We start from the raw sequence: 21020 nt of genomic DNA, 5'->3' as shown, positions 1-21020 counted from the left end.
GGATGACAACACAGTATCATTTTGATCCCTTTTTAGCGCTTGGCACCACTGGGCGTCAAGTAGACTAAGCAAGCTTTCATGCCCGAATTGTAAAAAGGCTTCTCTAACTCCACAGAGCATGTCGGCTAATTCCGACATAACCTCTTTATTTATTTTGATCTTCTTTTCCTCTCTTCAATATGCCCGGCACATCAACTTCCTTGAGATACATCTTTCAACAGTTGGGACGTGGAACCTCCCACCAGAATATGGCGAAAGTCAAATCAAAGGGAAAGATGGAAAACTAACGCCTGGGTCTCCAGGTTGAATCCAGACTGGTCTGCGTACTTAAACTTGCCGAAGTTAAGGCGGCCTAAGAACGATCAGCACTGTTGACCTCAAGGATCCAAAGAGCTCGTTTACCATTCTGGGTGATATAGTCGTTATCACTAAAACTGATCAGGAAATATTCGTGCTTTTTGTGATGTCGACGATCCCTCCGATCGACGGGAACTAGCGCAAGACTCTCCCACTTCTCGTTGAGCAGGAATCGATCTTGCTCACCGCCGTTATGGAGACCAAACTTCGCAAGCTCTGAAGCGAGGTTGTAGTCGATAAAGGGGCAGTACTCAACGGGCCTTATTCCTGCCTTTAGGACTCCAGTCGACGATGCAATTGAGCCGTTGACTCTGTCGTACTGGTACGACTTGATGTCTGTCGTCCGTCGAGATTTAGAGATGATATCCGCCCGGCGATACACCGAGCGGGATTCTGATTGACCATGGCCAAAGCCGGAATCCCGCGCCAGAATCATCAAATCTCCTGTGGGAAGGTAATGGATTTCCGATTGCGATGCAACCAATGTGGCCTTCTCGGGGTTCTCCTCCGTGTAGTCTACATAGGTTGGCAATGTTACCGCGTACTCATGCACATACCGTTGTTTCCTCCCAGAAATATCATATTCGAGCAAACGCGCCTGCTTTCTATTCCGCTTCTTCGGCCCCCCTTCCTGGTTCATGCCAGACTGAAGCATAACGAAGAGTTTTTTCCCGTCAGGCGAAATCGTCAAGGCTTCAAAGCCTTGATTATTATTGCGTCCGCACTCAGGATCTTCGGGAACAGGTATTTGGTCGGGGTCATATATTGGGGGTGACGCAGCACTGAAGCTAAGTGTGTTGTTACGGCGAGGAAGGTATGCAGCCGGCGGTTGGATGGCTTGCAACATCCGCCCGCGACGCGAAAATTTATAGACATAGGGACCGTATTCGTCCGAAACCCAAAATGAGCCATCACGACCCAACGCAAGACCTTCGCAATCTAAAGAGATACGGCGTCCACCTGGTCCTGCACCACCGAACCCGTCGCCATTGATGGTCGCTCCTGGTAACGGAGGGAATCCCGGAAATGAAATAAATCCTGTGGCGTCGGCATCAATTCCAGTGGTAGGAGTACCATCTGGCCCTGTGAGGAGAATCGTGTCGAGATACTTTATTTGGAGATTTGGTTTGGATGGGTTTTCGGCGCTGGCCGTGGGTGCCAGAGTAAGCTTCAAGCTCAATTTCTGGACTCTTGCTTGCACATTCAGGGTACCATTGGTGTTCCTACACTCCCATGTTAGTGGAACAGGCCTTATCTTCGCAAGGGATGCTCGTCTTCATACCAGCCGCGGTCTGGCAATGCCCACGCAATACCTTCGTATGATCCATCTCGTTTTCTCTGCCACGAAGATTGCTCTACAGCTATAGCGCTGCCGATACCGCCGAGTGTATCACCGTATTTATCTACCGCGTCTGAAGGGACGATTCCGTAGCCCGCCAGACCGTGGTATTGATATGTATGTCCGCCGCAGGTTGTTTCCCCCACCACTGGAAGATCTTTCGGTGGATATACCCTTCCACCCGACACAGCATTTGAGAGGGAAAGAAACCAGAGCAGAGAGCTCAACGAACAGTTCCATAGCGGCGCCATTTTGCAGTCGGAATGGCAAGCGGGGTTCAGAGTGCTTTTCCTTTGCTTTTCCTTTTTTTTTTTTTTTTTAAAAAAAAAGAAAAAAGTGGCCGCTCTGGGAAATGTGTTCCCCTTTATGAGGGACGAGGGCAGCGAGCTCTTTTGCTTGGAATGAGCCTTGTGCAGCTCAAAATTGGACTTTGATTCGCCTTGAGCAACTAGCATTCTTGAGCTTCAACTAGCTACATATTGATCCGTATGGTGAAGAAGGACACTGCACGTGTCTCTTTGCCCCCCAGAAGAGCTCCCGTACTTTCTACATACCTTAGGAAATGCGCCTAACGCGTCCCCTGTAAGTCGGCTTCGGAGTGACCCTCAATCTAGGCGAATATTCCAAAAGTCTGGAGTCCTAACCGAGCACCACTCGAGCCGGACCCCTGTAGCATCTAGAGTTCTATCGTAAATGGTAGTGGGCGCAGGTATCTTGGGAAATATTCTTCCCTCACGACCCGTCTTCCTTGCTCCACCCAATGTCACTGTCAAGGACGGGGATGTTGTCCGGCCCAATGATGTTCGCTTTTGATGTCACGTTGGACCTGTTGTGGAGCGCTGGCGATATGGTTTCTTTTTCTTTTTGCCCATCGCTGGCAACAAGATGAGTTGACCTGAAAAGCCATCATTGATTTCTCCTCTGCCCAATCTTGCACCCTGTGCTCCGTAAATGTGAAAGTATTGTACTGCCGCTTCGCTCGACTCTCTCACTATCATTTCGACTTGAAAGTTGAAAGGCGAAGTTAACTACATACTTATAGAGCCGGCAGTTACCGCCATTCCGACGTACCAAATACGTGACGGAGGTTACCCGGAGAATTTTCTTATTATTCTACTCCTATTAATGGCTAAGATCAACCCGTCTGCTTCGATGTGACCATAAGTGATCCGGGTGGCATTGTCAAATGATATGTCAGAGCGCGCCGGATTTATACAAATATTAAGTTCATTTTCCATTTTGTCCCCATTAAGCGTGTTTGGTAAGGACCGTTCAACTCTTCCGCACTCAATATACAAGGGGATAATTATAGGGCTTTTAAACGCCTTACTCCCACGTGGTCGGCATGGACGAAAACTGTTTTGAGCTCATTCCCAGATCTTCGAAGACTGCGTGATCATCTACGAAAAAAGAATGAGTATATCGCCTTACAACAGCGGCGCTCGGAAACCTACCTCGAAGTGGAGAAGCTCGAACTTCATTTTCATGCTCCAGCTGCTCAAGCTCTTCTCCAGCTTCTACTTTTTCGCTCGGTTTGTTTTCAGTCATACCGCCTTTACCAAGTTCACCTCGTGCCTCTCCTATCATAAGGAATTGGGCATTAGGGTAATTAATGAACTTGGGCTCCAAAGGGACCCAACGGAGGTCGCGAAACCCATCCAAGACCCTATCATGCGTTAGATGTTGGATTCAAGAATAACCACAGAAATACACTTACTCCTGGGGGTATTCCGGAGGTTTTGGAAGCCGCGCCGTCGACGGCCCAGGAAACTTCGGGCTTTTGGAGCTGACAACAAAAGAGGCCTTTTTCTTGAGGCCGAAATCTGTCTGGATTTCGGATGGTTCCCCAGGAATGGTGAGAATGTATGCCAGGTGAGAACTACGAGTTGTGGATGTAATTGCATAAACACCTTCGGCCAGAGGAGTTGCGCTTGGAACTTCCTGATGTCCCTGAGTTTTCGTTTCGTATTCCGTGCCCAAAAACGATTCTCTGATCGTTTTGAGAGTGGAATTCGCCTTCTCCACGAAGCCCATGTACCGCTCACGAGGAGACGATGGCAATTGTTTCTTTGGGAGGACAAGAAGTCGGCAATTAGGATCATCTCCAATCGGGCCTTTGCCTAGCTCCGCACCTAGGGGTAGAGGCCGCAGAACAATAAAACTCCGCGCAATGTCTTCGAGACTCTCTGGCTCTTCAACACCAACACGTGAACGAAAGAAGAAGTAGATAATTCCCTTCTCCAAAACGTTCGATGGTATTTCTTCTTCCCTGTCTACGGATCTTCTTACTGCGGTCTCTGGTTGAGTGGCTGCTCCTCCCTTACCCTCCTCCTTGGTTTCTTTCTGCAATTCCTTCCCTTCACTAGATGCCTTCTTTTTATCTCCGTTTATATCGTGTCCATTCTGCTGCTTCTCAGCCTTTTTCAACTGGTCCTTTGGGGGCTGGCTTGGCTGCTGGTCTGCAGGAATAGCCTCCTCTTTAGCATGGGGCTCGTCTCCCACCTTCTTTCCACGTTTGACCTTGGCCCCCCCCTCATCAGTGGAGCCTTTCCGCTTGCTGCCAGATGCCCTTCTAGTTGCTGCACGTGCAGTTTGGTGCAATGCCTCGTTCGCTTTCACGGCTGCTTGACGAGTTGATGTTCTGGTCGGCATTGTGCAAAAATACGATGAACTAATGGAACAGGACTTGAAAAGAAATGTCAATTGTATAGCATCGAGGAGATCAGGATTTTACCACTTTTCAGCATTGTCAATTAAAAGGAAAAACCTCATGGAATGGCAGTCTTTCAATATCGAGGTGTTGGCCTCTGACGTCATGGATGGCCAGCAGGATGTCACGTGACTTTAACTCGTAGCCCTTGAGGAGGATAATCTTGATTCACACTTGAATGTTGGCCTTTTTATGGCCAAGAAATTAGTGACTTGCACGGAGAAGTACTCTATTCTATGGGTGGATGATCTGAAGAAGTGAAAGTGCTAAATGGCGTTCGTCTCAGCTATTGGAAGCAGGCCATAATACTGCGTACCCCACGAGGAGACTCAGTCAATATCCATAGAATCACTCCCGACGGCACTTGACTCGTGCTTTTCATGGTTCCAATGTGCGGATGCTTCAGATATGAAGGGCCCATCTGAGAAGCGGTTTATCGGGTCAAGGTCCAGGGCTGTGTTAGCCTCGAAGCCGGAATATTCCATTTTAGGTCTCTTGGCCATAAGGAATGCCTTCTTAGATTCTTGACGATTCAAATTCGGATTCCCGGAACGTAGAGACGATCTTTGGTGTAAAGAATCCAACGAAGGCCTCGATTTCCTCTTTCGGCTTTTCTTTAGACGAGCAGTGTCGTTTTCAGAGTCACAGCGTAAGGAGCGCATCCAATCGATCAATTTACTGTGTGACACATCATCGTGGTTTATCCGCTTCGGACCTGTCCATTTGGAATTCGTCGGTTGCTTTGAACCGGGCTCTGCCTCCTCGCCCCCGTCTTCGTATTGATATGGCCAAACCACTTCAAGATCAGCATCGTATCCAGAGTCTTGGTTAGATATATCTTCGATAGTGAACGCGCCGTCGAACTCGACACTCAAGCGACGTTTACGAGGGGCCACGGAGTCAAGCGATTGCTTCCGTTTTGGAGGTGTATCCTTCTGACGCCTTGCAAAATGGGATCGGCCTTGTTTAGTTCCCGATTCAGCATCGTCTTCGTTCGGCCCGACGGGATGCATATATGAAATTTTCGGAAGTCACAAAGAAAGGCTTTAGGATGAAAAGACTCATGTAGCTGTATTTGGCCATGTATTATATGGAATCCGTCGTTGTGCCGCTCAAAAGCAGGATGGACTCAACCGGCCATGGGAAGAAGCTTGTGGATCTAGGACTATTAGTGAGAAGTATCGTTGCACCCTAGAACCTGAGGGCGTAGTGTCTGATTTGTTCAAAATAACGACAACACCGGACTCCTATCGCGCGAAGTTTTGAACTGGGAGGTGGTAAGAATGGGATCGTCGTCATGGTCCGGCTGAAATTGTGTGATCGAAAAGATCGGTTTTTGGGTTTCAGAGTCCGTAAAGGACCAGCCAATGACACGTCGTTATAGCTTTGCTCGCGTGTATGGCCCAGTACGGGCTGGCTCCTCCCCATACAAGCCGCTCAAACCAACAACTTCCGAAGAGTCCACGTACTTCACAGCGCCGTTGAGGGACAGCAGCGTAAGGCCGCAATAAAGGGCTTCCGATAATCAAATAGCATTCAATTGACACCGCGGCCTTTCATCCTATCAACTCAAGTATTGCTCTTCCATTGCTCAGCCGAGAGAGCCTGCAGAACACCGTGGCTTCGGCCACCACCCGTCAACATGCAGTCCGCTCCCACAATGCTCACAAAGGTTTGTCCCGCAGGTTTGGTGATGAGAGCTTGCCACTGACACCATTGTCTAGTTCGAATCTAAGTCGTCCAGGGCAAAGGGCATTGCCTTCCACCCCAAACGGTTAGTTAACCGCGGTCTTCATACCTCCTTTTCTCTCCGATACTAAAATGTAATTAGGCCATGGCTCCTTGTCTCCCTCCACTCCTCCACGATACAACTATGGGATTATAGGATGGGAACGTTGATCGATCGGTTCGAAGAGCATGACGGCCCAGTTCGAGGAATCGATTTTCATAAAACACAGCCGCTGTTCGTATCAGGAGGCGATGACTACAAAATTAAAGTCTGGTCATACCAGTCGCGCCGATGTCTCTTTACGCTCAATGGCCATCTAGATTACGTTCGTACGGTTTTCTTTCATCATGAACACCCGTGGATTATTTCAAGTTCCGACGATCAGACGATCCGTATCTGGAATTGGCAGAATCGATCGCTGAGTAAGTGGTTCTGATCCTTTCGTCAACACTGTTCACTGATATAGAGGGCAGTTTGCACGATGACCGGCCATAATCATTATGTTATGTGTGCGCAATTCCATCCAAAGGAGGATCTGATCGTTTCTGCTTCCCTCGACCAGTCTGTTCGAGTGTGGGATATATCTGGCCTCCGAAAGAAGCATTCCGCTCCAACCAGCTCAATGAGCTTCGAAGATCAGCTGGCCCGTGCTAGTCCTGCTCAGGCGGATATGTTTGGAAATACCGATGCTGTGGTTAAGTTTGTGCTCGAAGGTCACGACCGTGGCGTTAACTGGGTTGCATTCCACCCTACCCTGCCATTGATTGTTTCTGCAGGCGATGATCGCTTAGTAAAACTTTGGAGAATGAGCGGTAGGATTCTCTCCAGAATTGCCTGTGGTTGGAAAGCAACTAACCGTGTACAGACACCAAGGCGTGGGAAGTCGACACCTGCCGAGGACATTTCCAGAACGCATCTGCTTGTTTGTTCCACCCTCACCAAGACTTGATATTATCCGTCGGAGAGGACAAGACTATCCGTGTATGGGATTTGAATAAGCGAACATCCGTCCAGTCATTTAAGCGTGACTTAGACCGATTCTGGGTAATCGCTGCGCACCCAGAAATTAATTTATTCGCTGCTGGGCACGACACCGGTGTTATGGTATTCAAACTAGAACGTGAACGTCCGGCATCAGCTATACATCAAAGTCAACTCTTCTACATCACAAAGGAGAAACATTTGAAATGTTATGACTTTGTTAAGAGGACTGAGTCCCCTCCCATGTTATCACTCAGAAAGCTTGGTAGCCCATGGGTGCCACCACGGACATTGTCTTACAATGCAGCCCAACGCGCGATTCTAGTGACCTCGCCAACTGATAATGGCACTTACGAACTTATACACATTCCGAAAGATTCGGCGGGGGCTATTGAGCCAACTGATATCAAGAGGGGCCACGGGACATCAGCTGTTTTCGTTGACCGCGATAAGTTCGCAATTTTTAATCAACCAACCCAGCAAATTGATATCAAGGACATGAACAACTCGACCTCCGAAACGATCAAACCCCCTTCTGGAACCACCGACATCTGTGTCGGCGGACCTGGCTTACTTCTCTTCCTAACCCCGACTTCTGTTGTTTTATATGATATTCAGCAAAAGAAGCAAGTGGCTGAATCAAGTGCTAGCGGTGTTAAATATGTTGTGTGGTCGAATGATGGGCAATATGTGGCTCTTTTGAGCAAGCACAATGTGACAATCGCCACAAAGACTTTGGAACATGTGAGCACATTGCATGAGACAATCCGCATCAAGAGTGCCTGCTGGGATGATAGTGGTGTCCTATTGTATTCCACTCTCAACCATATCAAATATTCTCTCTTAAATGGGTATGTTGTTCTTCAACCTGGTGGATGCGGGTTACTGACAGTTGGTAGTGACAATGGCATTGTACGAACTCTTGACAACACAATATACCTAGTCCGAGTAAAGGGCAAGAGTGTTTGTTGTCTTGATAGAAATGCTCAGCCGATTATCCTCGAAATCGATCCGACGGATTATCGCTTCAAGCTTGCCTTGGTCAAACGCAACTATGACGAAATGTTGCAGATTATTAAAACTTCCAGTCTTGTTGGACAAAGCATCATTTCGTATTTACAAAAGAAGGGTTATCCAGAAATTGCTTTACAGTTCGTACAAGATCCCCAAACACGGTTCGAGCTGGCCCTCGAATGTGGTAACATTGATGTTGCCATTGAAATGGCGAAGCAACTCGACCGCCCTAAACTGTGGTCACGGCTAGGAAACGAAGCCTTAGCCCACGGAAATCACCAGACAGTGGAGATGACTTATCAGAAGCAACGGAATTTTGACAAGTTATCGTTCCTCTATCTAGCAACGGGCGACCAGGAAAAGTTAAATCGAATGGCAAAGATCGCAGAACACCGGGGAGATTTTACGTCCCGATTCCAAAACGCAATTTACCTTGGTGATATTGAGGGTAGGATACAGATGTTTAAAGAACTTGGTCTCTGTGAGTATATCGCCTTCATAGCCGATCCTTAACAAGTGCTGATGAAACTAGTACCGCTGGCTTATCTCACAGCGAAGTCCCACGGGCTTACCGAAGAAGCGGAAGCAATCCTTGAGGCAAACGGTCTCACAGAAGATCAGGTTAAGCTGCCTGCGCTTGGCACACCGCAGGAGTTCCCCAAAGTTGTTGTTCCAACCTTCAAGTCCAACTGGCCTGTGAAGGCTGCTTCTCATTCTGCCTTTGAGAAGCTGCTCTTGGCTGATGAAGAAGGAGAAGAAGATGAAGATGAAGCAAATGGTTATGAAGACGAGGGAGAACCCGCCGAAGAAGTGGAGGTAGATGAGTAGAGGGCTCGCGTATCTTGGTTGAGAGTTTTTGGTGGTTATGATTTCTTTCTATCGGAGATGGATTTGCGAAGATGGAAATTTTTAAACAGTTCTACTTTTTATTACTTGTCTTCGCTTTGATGATAGACGGGGGGAATAATGTCGATACCAGCTTATCTATGCCATGACCATGCTTTTTTATAATCACTTTGATCTGGCTCTCCCAGATGTAAAATGTCGCTGGGGCAAATATCGTCATCATACAAGACTCCTAGTGCGAAACGGTACATGCTGATGTTATAGAATCAAAATCTAGTTACATCATGAGTTGGGTTGCTGAATATAGTACAAATATCTAGTGTACATACGTGGATATATACAATGCAAGCAGGGCATTCTATCATGCTTCATAAAAGCGGGTCTAAATGGCGCCCATACGCAGCTCTAGGCATCATACCAAGCGCAATAGTCGCCACAGCCACAAAGGGGCCAGGGCAAAGCAGCCAGAGTCATCCCTGAGGAAGATCCTATGACGTGCCAAACGACGAGTCCTCCGTCTCCCTAGTCACATCTTCCATCCTTCCAGCCCGTCCTCCACCTCTCCTGCCACTTTGAACAATCAAATTCCTTCTTTCCCAGCTTTCGATTAACTTCGTTATGTGCCTCGCACATCCAATTTCCGAATTCATCTCTTCCCTTCACTTTTGGCTTATTCTTTCCAGAGGGATCGTTCATCCACGTCCGGAAATCGTCTGCGCACACCCAGCACGGGTACAGCTTTGAGAAGAGCGAGAGGAACGAGCGCATGTCATCTTGTTGCTGCGGGGTTGCAGATGTGGGGTAGGTCGCTGCCATTGTGTGCAGGAGGGTCCAAGTGCTTCGGCCAAGGGTCTCGACGTCAGCAGGGCAGTCTGAGGGGATGGGATCGGAGGGAGTGAAGGTTAGAACGGATCTCGTGGACGGCAGTGTGGCTGTGGTGGACGATGAAGAGGATGCGGTGGCAGCAGCGGCAGCGGCTCCGGCTGCGGTAGAGGAGGATTTCATCCTTGTGAGAGCGCGCCAGTCAGCAAGAGATGTACATGTGCGACAGCTGTGTGAACACGGGTCGTTAGCAAAGACAAACAACGCAGAGAGACCAGGTAAGTGTCGCAGGGGTGAAGAGGAACGGTTAACCTACGGTTTTCCATCTTTATCTAACACTACACCCTTTGGCAAATTCTGCTTGATTCCTTTATCACCCCGATTGGGGAGCTTTTGCTCCTTGAGGGCGTCGATCTGCTCGGTCAAGATTTCTGCCATTTAACACTCGTAGGGCGGGAAAGGTCGTCTAGACTGGGTTGTTTAGAAGAGTGTAGCAGTAGATAGAAAAAAAAAAGGAAAATTCAAAGGAAGACGAGAGAGAGAAGTACGCTTCGTTAACGTTGCTTTTCAATCGTAGAGTTAATGTGGTGAATTATGTACTCCCGTACTCAGTAGTTATGGGTTTCGAATCGCGGCGGAGATCTGGACCTCTCGATCGCCGACCAACCGCACGTCATGTGGAGAGATAAGGTTCGAGCGCCAGCCAAAGACAAATATAACACCCGCATTTGCCCAGCGCATGACACAGCGCAATAGCGACACGTCTACTCTGAACGGAGTACAGGGAATTTCATTGATTGAATACAGTTACTGGTGACTATAGACACGTAGAATTCTCTGTTTGACGCGTTAAACACACCACCACTACGTCGAGCTTTTGCCTGGAGGATTTGGCCGAAAGGTTCCCCAACATTACAACGCAAAATGTCGGACGATTTAGAGTCAATTTCGTCCTTCAGTGTGCCTCAGGATAACATCGTCGAAAATGCGCTCCGTGAAACAGTCGCAGAATGGTACAGATTGGAAAAATTCGAGGATCTGACTATGAAGCGCATCCGCAGAGCGGTTGAAAACGCCTTAAACCTACCAGCTGAATTCTTAAAGAGAGACCTGGGTTGGAAGCCAAAGAGCGAAGGGATTATCAAGGACGAAGTGGTATGATCCCCATCTCTAACCTCCCAACGGCTTTTGCTCTTTGATTTCGCTTCATTCGTGGCTAACTCCAAGATCTTCTCTCCAGGACCGGCAAGACCAACTGCTTGATCAGAAAAATAAGATCCCGGCTTCTCCCTCACCCAAGAGACCGGCAGGTTCCACTACATCGACGAGACCGCCATTACAGCCCAACCGTGTTAAGAGAGCGTCAGCCGCCACATCGGAAGCACCGAGGAAGAGACGAAGACAAAGCGCACTACCTTCTCACCGAGAACGCGTATCCGCACTATCCAATACTAAAAAGCCCTCGGAAAAGGAAAGTGATATCGAAGAAGGAATAGAGTCGGGCATCCTAGCGAAACGGACAAAAATGGAAAAGAAACCTAGAAAATCCTCTAGACCAATTGTGGAGTCTGCTTCTGAGACCGAAATTGAGCCGGGGAACTTGCGCGATAGAGATGAGCAATCGGAGAGTGAAACGTGTGCTGTGCTGAATGAACCACGGAGGCCTAAGCCGCAGGGAAAGGTAATCGTGAGAGGGAAAGCGGTTAAATCCACGCAGAGCGAAAAAGCTGCCTCGGAGAGTGAAATGTCGGAGGTATTAGATGAGGCCCCAAGGCCTCAACAGCGAAAGCGCAAAAGCCGCCTAACGAAGGGAAAGGCGACTGGATCTAGCCGTGGTAAAGATGCCAATGTCGACAAGGACCAAGCGGAGATCAAACGACTGCAATCCTGGTTGGTTAAGTGTGGGATAAGAAAAATGTGGCCTCGCGAGCTTGCGCCGTTCGATACACCCAAAGCGAAGATACGACATCTAAAGGAGATGCTCAGTGACGCTGGGATGGTCGGACGATACAGCATTGCGCAGGCCAACGTTATCAGAGAAACAAAAGAGCTTCAAGAAGACCTGGAAGTCATCCAAGAAGGCGCGAAGAAATGGGGGAGAGAGGAATCTGACGATGAGGGGCCGAACCGCGGACGTCCCAGACGGCTAGCGACGCAGGAGGCTAAAAGTTTTGATTTCCTTAATAACGACGACGTAGAATCTGGCTGACATGGGGTGTTTCTAGGCCAGTTGTGTTGGGGCCTATTCGGTATCCTGATAGCATTTACGGCTTTCCCGAAAAAGTTTGCTTTTTGAGTCTCTGGGCATTTGTATGAGCCTATATCTAATACACTGTTGTACACTATGGTCAATGCTCAGGAGCCTTTTTGGGAATGTATATTTTGTAGTTTATATAATTATTGAGCTGTTTTTCCGCCGCCCATTCTCTGGGCGATGAGGCTGAAAACCGCCACAGAAGATATGAATAGGACGAGATTATAAAACTAAGCCCATTGTTAGCTTGTTCTCTCTTGGAAAAAGTTCACAGCCATACGGCATTTCTTGAGTATTCATTTTCTTCGGCCTCGGAACGGGCTTCTACGAAAAGCCGGCGGAGATTTGGAAGATTTGCCTAGAAATGTGTGAGCACTAATTGAACGATGGGCTGTCTATCTTTCGATTAAATTTAAGGGAGATACCATTGCTCGCTTCCTGTGTTCTCTAGTTGTCGGGAAAATGAAAGGTCTGCTCCTTGTTGCTTGTGCAGAGAAAAGTGGAGGTTGCAGGCCAACTGAAAATCATGCCAAGCCTCAAAGAAGCTCGTCCACTCTCCGCGGCAGCACTTCACCTTGGGGGTTTCCTTGCTAGGTTTATAGCTGTAGAGCCTCAAACACAATAACAGAATTACAAATCCCTCTCGACGTGCCGTGAAGGCTACCTGTGTTGGAACCGGGCTAGATGGGACAGTCCTACGAACGCTAGCTTCAGTAGAGCATAGCAGGCATAAGCTAGTATACTCCGCAGTCTGGCTTTATATCCTCCAAGGAAATGAGTAGTTGACCATCCTCTTCTTCGGGCGCAAGGGACTATTGGTCCTACTTTTGACTGTATTCTTTGAAGGCAGCATCCACGTTGCAGGATTGCTACAACGATAAAGCACTTGGCTGTCAGCTCCCTAATTATATAAGCGTGTCATTGAAACCGCCCATTCCAATTACGGAATAGGCCGATTCGTTGCCCATCTCTGTAAGTAAGCTCGACGGGAGGGAGTCGATGCGAGGACGGTGGAAACCATCGCATTCAGCTTTTAATCTCGAGATTCAATGGAATGAGAACTGGCAGGGACCATATTCTGCATACGGAGCTTGCCACCACAGATTATCATAGTCGGTCCCCATTGAGGAATTCCTGGAAGGACAACTTGGGTTCTGTTCGTTGCCCGTCGGCGTGCTCCTGACCCCACACTCCAAGCCATTCAGCATACTTCTCACAGACGGCCTGGCCTCTGTTCACTCACTTTGAGACATGGCAGTTAATCGGATAAGAGGCGCATTTACAGCGCCTCGAAAAGGAGAGACATTCGAGCTGAGGGCCGGTCTAGTGTATGCGTGGCAGTCAATTACCTTTGGTGCCTTTGACCGTTGCTAACATGGGTTGCGTAGGTCTCAATATGCACACGAGAGGTATTTCTAGTGTCCCAATTTGATCCGGCAGAGAATGGCAAGGCTCATAATATGCTAGGAAGGAGGCGATACAAAAGACCATTATGGCTATGACCCTGGGCAAGGATGTATCGTCCCTCTTTCCAGACGTCCTTAAGAACATAGCTACCGCCGATCTGGATCAGAAGAAGCTTGTATATTTATACCTAATGTTGGTGACACCTTTTCTTGCTGGTCGATATCCCCCGGGGATTGCACTGCTTTAATATCCAAGAACTAACCCCCTATGTAAGGAATTATGCCAAGTCCCATCCCGATCTCTGCATCCTCGCCGTCAATACCTTTGTTCAAGACTCCGAAGATCCCAATCCCCTGATACGGGCGCTGGCCATACGCACAATGGGCTGTATCCGAGTAGACAAAATGGTGGACTACATGGAGGAACCACTGCGGAAAACACTACGAGATGAATCTCCCTACGTGCGCAAAACCGCTGCTATCTGCGTTACGAAGCTTTTCGACCTCAACCCCACGCTTTGCTTGGAGAATGGATTTTTGGAAGCCCTACAAGAAATGATCGGGGATCCGAATCCAATGGTAGTGGCAAATTCGGTTACTGCGCTTGCGGAGATCAATGAGACTGCGCCAGAAACCAAGGCGCTCCAAATAACTCCGAATACGCTCCGAAAGATGCTAATGGCATTGAACGAATGTACAGAATGGGGTCGAGTGTCGGTTCTTACATGCCTGTCGAATTATAGAACGGCGGACCAGAAGGAGTCGGAAAGCATTTGCGAACGAGTTGTTCCCCAATTCCAGCATATAAATGCTAGCGTTGTTCTTGCTGCAGTGAAAGTGGTATTCTTGCACATGAAGTACATCAATCCAGAAACAGCGAAATCTTACCTTAAAAAGATGGCGCCACCATTAGGTGAGTCTCGTACAAACCTTTGCCGGCACTGACAACCCAGTGCTGATCCATTACCTAGTAACGCTCGTGTCTGCTGCTCCCGAAGTGCAGTATGTCGCTTTGAGAAACATTGACCTCCTCCTTCAAGCTCAGCCAAATATCTTGGATAAAGAACTCCGGGTTTTCTTCTGCAAATACAACGATCCGCCTTACGTGAAGTTTCAAAAGCTGGAGATAATGGTCCGGATTGCCAATGAACGGAACGTAGATCAGCTACTCGCAGAGTTGAAAGAGTATGCACTAGAAGTCGATATGGATTTCGTACGTCGGGCCGTCAAGGCAATCGGACAGACCGCTATAAAGATTGAAACAGCGACCGAGAAATGTGTTACCACGCTACTAGATCTCATCAATACTAAGGTGAACTACGTCGTCCAAGAAGCTATCGTCGTGATCAAAGACATCTTTCGAAAATACCCAGGCTACGAAGGCATCATCCCTACTTTATGTCAATGTATTGATGACCTCGACGAACCAAATGCTAGGGGATCGTTGATATGGATTGTAGGAGAATATGCCGAAAAAATTAGCAACGCTGGTGACATTTTAGCTGGTTTTGTGGAAGGATTTAATGAAGAATTCACCCAGGTTGGTTAATCTTGCGACTATTTTGTTCCAACAAACCATCTAATTCATTTAACAGACTCAGTTGCAAATATTGACGGCGGTTGTTAAGCTATTTCTGAAGCGGCCCGAAAAGGCTCAAGGGTTGGTTCAGAAAGTATTACAAGCAGCAACAGCAGAAAGCGACAACCCTGACATCCGCGACCGAGCATATGCTTACTGGCGACTACTGTCAAACACGACAGACACCAATGCCGCCAAAAACGTTGTATTATCTGAAAAACCTCCAATAGTCACCACCATCCAATCCCTTCCGCCTACTCTCCTTGATCAATTGCTTCACGAACTATCGACGCTAGCCTCTGTTTACCACAAACCACCAGAACAATTTGTCGGACAAGGAAGATTTGCGGCTGATGCTGTACAAAAGGCCGCCATCGAGTATGTTCGCCAACCCTAACAAACCCTACAAAGGTGCTAACGTTCTAATAGGGAACAACTGCAAAATGCTCGCGAAAATCCCCTCGCTGCGGCGGCGGCGGCAGCAGCTACCGGCACTTCCACAGCTCCAATCCAAAATAACGTTGAGAATCTACTGGACATCGATTTTGATGGCACAGCACCTGCATCTGCGCACAAGGAGCCTCCTTCCGGCATGTCCGGCCTTGAAGGCCTGGCTGGGACACCAATGAGGGTTCAGTCACCTGCTGCGGGGGCGTCACAACCTAGCTCAAATCTAGAAGATTTGATGGGCGTATTCGGAAGTGGTCCGGCGGCAAATGATGGCAGGTTTGGAGGAAACACAAGCAGCTCTGGCGGAGCGGACTTGATGAATGGCTTTGCTGGTTTGGACCTATCTCGGTCTTCCACTACTCCTGCAGCTACAAGTACAGCCGCGACGCAAAAGCAAAACAATACGGATACCATTGATCTTATTTAATTAGATTAGGAAGTCTGGATGCAGCAACTGGGGAATATAGAGGCGCTTCAACGCACATATGATATTTTGAACATTTATATCCATTCGGATTCTAGGGTATCTCCAGTTAAACACCATCACCTGATAAGAACTAGTACAAGGTTGCAGGCCCAGAGTCTAGATCGTCAGCAAAGGACTCTCCTGGTAAGCTTTGTGCCACATCCAGTGCGCAAAAAGGACAACAATGGAACCATTTACAAAGCTATTTCTTGACCAATTGACTGTGACATCACCCAATTCAACTCCCAAACGAAATGTAGGATAAAAGCTGTCCTAGATAGAGTCCACAACAACAACACCGATTCCATCAACGACCCATATCCCTCGAGCACTCTGCAGTCACTATAATAACTAGTCCAAGGCAAATCAACCCGCATGTCATCAAGCGAAGAAGGCCAGACCGCTCATCACGAACCGCCCTCTGACGACCTCCAGGCGTCCGCCCCACCCCCACAATCACCACGCCACCAAGAACAACAGCAGCAGCAGCAGCCATCCCTCTCGACGACGTCCTATTTCACCTTCCCCGTCACACATGTCGTCTCCAGCCTCTACCGCCGTTTAACTGACCCTGCTCCCGAGCCCCCTCCCAAACCGCCCACCCGTACCGCCACAGAGCCCATGAATTCCAGCGCACCGAGCGCCGTATTTACACCCCGGCGCACGGCGTCCCCGTTCCAACCACCGCCTCTCACACCACTCACACTCAATGCCTCGCCAGCGCCGTCGACTCAGCTATTGACGCATGCGTTGGCGGAGGAGATTCGATTACTTGTTCCGCCTAGATTGCAGTTAGTCGATACGTGGACGCTAGCATATAGTTTGGATCGGGATGGGTCGAGTTTGTCCACGCTGTTTGAAAAGAGCAGTCAGTGCGCGGCGAGAAGTCAGAGGGCGGGATATGTACTTGTTGTGAAGAACGTTTCTTCGGGGAATAATTCCGCTGGGGTAAGTGACAGCGGGGGTGGAGGAGGCGGAGAAGCATTGTTTGGAGCATACCTCACAGATCCTCCACACCCAGCATCACATTATTATGGGACGGGGGAGTGCTTTCTGTGGAGAGCTAGCACGCTTGCTTCTACGCCATTGCTGCAGGTTGGGCTGAATGGCTATGGGAATGCGCCTGGAGGACAAGAGCAACTTGATTTGACAAGTTTACCTCCCCCGCCAAGTGCGGATACGACGGATGTGCGGGGCAGAAGTACGACATTTAAAGGTGAGGAATGGTTCATACGCAATGCTGTAACTCATGTTAGCAGAGATCGGGACGAAAGTCCAGCCAATTGCTCCAAGATCCGGAATATTCACGAATTCTCGCTGTGATACTGGTCCCGATAACCCTGTTTGCTAATGCAAGAAATGATAATACAGGGGAAAATCTAAGAAGTGGAACTAGCACGCCCGATCGAATACGTTTTAAAGCATTCCCGTATAGCGGAGTGAACGATTATATGATACTCTGCGAGACCAGGTTCCTAAGCGTTGGTGGAGGGTAGGTTTTCGTTTGATTCCACTCCAATTCCTTCTCAACCTCCCAAAAGAGCGATGTACTGACTTTCTACGCTGCTAGTGATGGCCATTATGGCCTCTGGCTTGACGACTCGTTCGAAAAAGGAGTTAGCAGTCCCTGTCTAACATTCGGGAATGAACCATTATGCGACGAAGGAACGAAATTTGATGTTTTGAATGTGGAGTTATGGTACATTGGGAATTAACCAGCACATATATCTCTTGATCATTTTGCTTTGTACTTAATCCTATTCTGAAGCCATATAGCTCCTATGGCTCTCACCAAAAAATAAATAAAAATAAAAATAGACAAAGAGAGAGTGGAAAGCAATACTATTCACAAAACAACTTTGCCTGTTTGACAGCCTGTTTGTGGAGTACACATCCATGAAATGTGGATGGCTGAACTGGAATGTAAGCCTTAAAAGCCATGAAGGTTCTACTTATATGTTGAACTACCAGCCGGAGCTTGAAGTCCACGTCATCCTCTGGTTATGCGTTGTCGCTAAACATTTAAGGCTGATTGAATGGGAAAGGTAAAGTGACCAAGTCAAAGAGCAAGGAAAATAAAAACTGAAAAGCGAATTAAAAAAAGGGTATATACAGTGTGAATGAAGTAGAAGAATACAACGCCTCTCTACACTGGCGAGTTTACTTCCCGAATAAGGAAAATTAATTGATGTCAAACAAAACACAAAATCAGGGAAAAAGGAGGAAAAGACTAAAATCACCAAATACCCACTCCCGTCTGACCTCGTGCCCGCTCATCCTAATTCCAAAACTCCATTGCGGTGTCATAATTAAAATGGGCTATTCACGATCTCATCTTTTCTCAGCCGCGCGCTGCTCCTTCTACCAAATCTGGCCGGGGTAACCGGGCCCGCAATACTTTCTCTCGTTGGTTTTCGGAAACTTTGTTTCGCAACCATATTGACCTCATTCGGGAGCGCAACAATGACGTTCTTGTCACTTCCGAACTTGAAGTTATCAGCCTTAACTTCCTCCGCATATCGCTTGATTGTGTAAGGGTCCTTTCTACCGGCCAGGACCTTCTTCAGATTCCAGGTGATGATGAAAGGTCCCGTGGCCGTAATAATAGAGGTTTCACTGGAGTCGAGGCCGGTGTTGAAACGGGCCGGAGTGAATGACAATGGAGCCCCAGTCTCATGTTGGAATTGGGCCACATGGGATGGCTGAAGACCTAGACGACGCGGCTGTGGTTTGGAATCCTTTCCAAATGGCTTTTCGAAACCGAGCCTTCCTTCGTTTTTCCCCTCTTTTTGGAGCGCATCGATAAGAAGAAGGTAGGTACGGCATGTTGCTAAGACCCAGCGACCATCTGCGGAGACATCCAGACCAATGATAGGTTCGCCAAGTGCAGGAATATGAGTCTTTGCGTTTATTCCTAGCCGATCAAACAGGCGAACATCTCCTTTGTTTGACGCAACAGCTATATATCCCTTTTCTGTTGTAGCAGCGACCGAAAAGTCGTTTTTGCTGACATATTGTTTTAAATCTGCTTCGACAAGCTTATTGCCCGATAAACGAGGATCGACCCGATAGAGTGCATTGCGTGAAATACCCAAGAAAGGTTGATGAGAAGTCATTTGGGAAAATTTCTAACTCAAGTTAGTCAAAGGGCCCAATAGAAATCCACCAAAGGATGGATACGTACATTCTCTGGAGCAAAATTGGTCACAGGGATATCGTCGTGGACCTTCCATTCATCCACAACTTTTCCATATTCAAGATCCATGCGGTATAGCGTATTGGGTTCTGATTCATTCTGAAGAATCATATTTGAATCCTCTGCATGAAGCATAACCTTCTTGGGACTGAAGAGTCTGCCCTTTGAGGTTTCAACCTTCGATATATTTGTCGAAAATTCTAGGTTATTATTTGGCGTATGCTTAAAGACACCGATCTTTGAGCCGCGAACGACAAACGATCTGTCATGCTTGTAGCCGACGGCAAGTTGGGAGTTGACGTTCCCATCGTCTTCCTTAATCACAACGCCGTCCGCTTCTTCGTCCGAATCGTAGTGCTCGCTTCGCTGCGAGTCATCGATCTCATCTGCTTCTTCCTCTTCTTCCTCTTCCTCCTCGAGTTCCTCGGGGATGTCTTCCATGGTGAGATCATTGAAAGCTTCCAAGACGTAGTCACGCTCATCGACCTTAGTTTTAGACCACTTCATTTCATGCAAGTATTCCCATAGCGCTTGCATCAAGCCCTCTTGGAACCGTTCCTCCACAGCCTGGTTTTTAAATCTCAAGAGCCAAGAGTAGGCTGATCCATCTGCTGTATAATGATTGAAGATGAACGAGAGGTATTCAAAATTGAATACTGGATTAATATCCGCCACCACAGGTTGTCCTAACCATTCCCTATCGGTGCCGGTTATTTGTAACCAGTACTGCCAGTTTCCAACTTCAGACACTGTTGCCGTTACAAAGTGGTCCTGAAGAATGAACGTTCCGGAGTTGAAATCGAAAAGGTGCAGCTCTGCAGTCTCTTTTGCGAGGACCTCAAGCGCATCGGGATGCACCGCGGCAGGAGGAGCTTGAGTTTGTCCATCAGACTTTGCTACAGGGAGATGTTTACCTACTACAACCTCCTTGGACATTGCAGCGGCTGATTCCTTGGACGTTGGGCTGACAGGACTTGCAATAGGGCTCGCGTTTGGTATGGGACTTTCTTCTTCAAACGAAAATTCCTGAAGCTCCCTTTCCGTAGCCTTCTGGGCGCTCCGTCTGTGTTTTCGCTCGTACTGACACTGGACTGCCGCGAGGACAAATGTCGCAACTTTTTCAGATGAGGTCGAGATGTCACACACAAATTCGTAGAGATCGCCGACGTCTCCACTTAGATCTCGCCAAGCCAGTACTTTCTCTCCTCCTTCGCGTACCTCAGATCGAAAATGAAGACTTTGATCTAACAAGAATGTCTTTTCATCCTTGTCGCCACTAAGTCCTTCAACGTCGCCTCCCTCGTTCTCGTCATCCACGAGCTCCTCTTCACCCTCCTCGTACGCACGTTGTATGACCAATTGGTACTGGAATTCTTGCCCTGTCCGTCTGATACTGGCGGCAGCGTCTTTGAAAATGAGCTCGGAAAACCCCTTTGGCGACAGCGGTCGAACGATGTAGAGTTGGCCTTGGGGAATTTCGATAATGGACTCCTTGGCAGCGTCGCCGAATATAAATTTGCTTACTGCGGAAGAAAAATGAAAAGATTAGTATATTCCCGAAGGCTGGCAGCGTTGTGTTGTGCAGCTGCACTTCTAGGGTGGGGGAGGGGTCGAAAGCTTCCTGCTAGAAAAACACACCGTTTCGGAGCATAAACATGGTGGTGGACTTGGAAATGAAAAGTAGCCCTTAGTTAAAACTTGATAAAATTGTTCAATAAGAGCATCACCGAAAGACAGTAAAAAGCAAAAGGTACAATAAGGAAAATACCGGCTTAATTCCTGAAGAGGTGAGGATGAAGCTCGGGAACAATGTATTTTTCGAGGGAATGAATGTTTTTGCATGACGACAAAACAAGCCAAAATCAGGCAAA

At 48.0% G+C, this 21020-nt stretch overlaps 9 protein-coding genes across 9 annotated transcripts; 4 read left to right on the top strand and 5 right to left on the bottom strand.

Moving 5' to 3' along the window:
* Window positions 1-263: 263 nt before the first annotated feature.
* D8B26_004073 (uncharacterized protein) lies at window positions 264-1947 on the bottom strand (the record flags this gene model as incomplete). Its single annotated transcript, XM_003067913.2, has 3 exons — window positions 264-352; window positions 403-1580; window positions 1640-1947. The coding sequence occupies 3 exons, from the start codon at window positions 1945-1947 to the stop codon at window positions 264-266; spliced, it is 1575 nt and encodes a 524-aa protein (XP_003067959.2).
* Window positions 1948-2789: 842 nt separating this feature from the next.
* D8B26_004072 (uncharacterized protein) lies at window positions 2790-4425 on the bottom strand. The gene is made up of 3 exons (XM_003067914.2): window positions 3414-4425; window positions 3151-3362; window positions 2790-3096 (listed from the first exon to the last, which is right to left on the bottom strand). Exons 1-3 carry the CDS (start codon window positions 4346-4348, stop codon window positions 3023-3025), a joined length of 1221 nt encoding a protein of 406 aa, XP_003067960.2. The 5' UTR covers window positions 4349-4425; the 3' UTR covers window positions 2790-3022.
* A 212-nt stretch (window positions 4426-4637) lies between these two features.
* On the bottom strand, window positions 4638-5696 carry D8B26_004071 (uncharacterized protein). Its single transcript, XM_003067915.2, has one exon. It carries the CDS (start codon window positions 5417-5419, stop codon window positions 4736-4738), a length of 684 nt encoding a protein of 227 aa, XP_003067961.2. The 5' UTR covers window positions 5420-5696; the 3' UTR covers window positions 4638-4735.
* A 178-nt stretch (window positions 5697-5874) lies between these two features.
* Window positions 5875-9137, top strand: D8B26_004070 (uncharacterized protein). Its single transcript, XM_003067916.2, has 7 exons — window positions 5875-6078; window positions 6131-6180; window positions 6238-6557; window positions 6609-6947; window positions 7001-7967; window positions 8016-8611; window positions 8663-9137. Exons 1-7 carry the CDS (start codon window positions 6049-6051, stop codon window positions 8956-8958), a joined length of 2598 nt encoding a protein of 865 aa, XP_003067962.2. The 5' UTR covers window positions 5875-6048; the 3' UTR covers window positions 8959-9137.
* Window positions 9138-9412: 275 nt separating this feature from the next.
* D8B26_004069 (uncharacterized protein) lies at window positions 9413-10340 on the bottom strand. Its single transcript, XM_003067917.2, has 2 exons — window positions 10115-10340; window positions 9413-10027 (listed from the first exon to the last, which is right to left on the bottom strand). The coding sequence occupies exons 1-2, from the start codon at window positions 10234-10236 to the stop codon at window positions 9499-9501; spliced, it is 651 nt and encodes a 216-aa protein (XP_003067963.1). The 5' UTR covers window positions 10237-10340; the 3' UTR covers window positions 9413-9498.
* A 241-nt stretch (window positions 10341-10581) lies between these two features.
* Window positions 10582-12007, top strand: D8B26_004068 (uncharacterized protein; the record flags this gene model as incomplete). The annotated part of the gene is made up of 2 exons (XM_003067918.2): window positions 10582-10953; window positions 11039-12007. The coding sequence occupies exons 1-2, from the start codon at window positions 10723-10725 to the stop codon at window positions 12005-12007; spliced, it is 1200 nt and encodes a 399-aa protein (XP_003067964.1). The 5' UTR covers window positions 10582-10722.
* Window positions 12008-13038: 1031 nt separating this feature from the next.
* Window positions 13039-15974, top strand: APL2 (beta-adaptin). The gene is made up of 7 exons (XM_003067919.2): window positions 13039-13380; window positions 13441-13461; window positions 13520-13651; window positions 13734-14371; window positions 14430-14998; window positions 15054-15415; window positions 15467-15974. The coding sequence occupies exons 1-7, from the start codon at window positions 13304-13306 to the stop codon at window positions 15912-15914; spliced, it is 2247 nt and encodes a 748-aa protein (XP_003067965.2). The 5' UTR covers window positions 13039-13303; the 3' UTR covers window positions 15915-15974.
* A 268-nt stretch (window positions 15975-16242) lies between these two features.
* Window positions 16243-17750, top strand: OXR1 (oxidation resistance protein 1). Its single transcript, XM_003067920.2, has 3 exons — window positions 16243-17169; window positions 17325-17445; window positions 17524-17750. The coding sequence occupies exons 1-3, from the start codon at window positions 16329-16331 to the stop codon at window positions 17666-17668; spliced, it is 1107 nt and encodes a 368-aa protein (XP_003067966.2). The 5' UTR covers window positions 16243-16328; the 3' UTR covers window positions 17669-17750.
* Window positions 17751-18021: 271 nt separating this feature from the next.
* On the bottom strand, window positions 18022-20806 carry D8B26_004065 (uncharacterized protein; the record flags this gene model as incomplete). Its single annotated transcript, XM_003067921.2, has 3 exons — window positions 18022-19081; window positions 19138-20672; window positions 20788-20806. The coding sequence occupies 3 exons, from the start codon at window positions 20804-20806 to the stop codon at window positions 18263-18265; spliced, it is 2373 nt and encodes a 790-aa protein (XP_003067967.2). The 3' UTR covers window positions 18022-18262.
* Between the last annotated feature and the right edge of the window lie 214 nt (window positions 20807-21020).

The sequence above is a fragment of the Coccidioides posadasii genome, chromosome 2 (assembly GCF_018416015.2).
Source record: "Coccidioides posadasii str. Silveira chromosome 2, complete sequence".
In the NCBI taxonomy this organism is placed as follows: Eukaryota; Fungi; Ascomycota; class Eurotiomycetes; order Onygenales; family Onygenaceae; genus Coccidioides; species Coccidioides posadasii.
The sequence above is the reverse complement of the archived record's forward strand: the minus strand, read 5'-3'. Positions and strand labels throughout refer to the sequence as shown.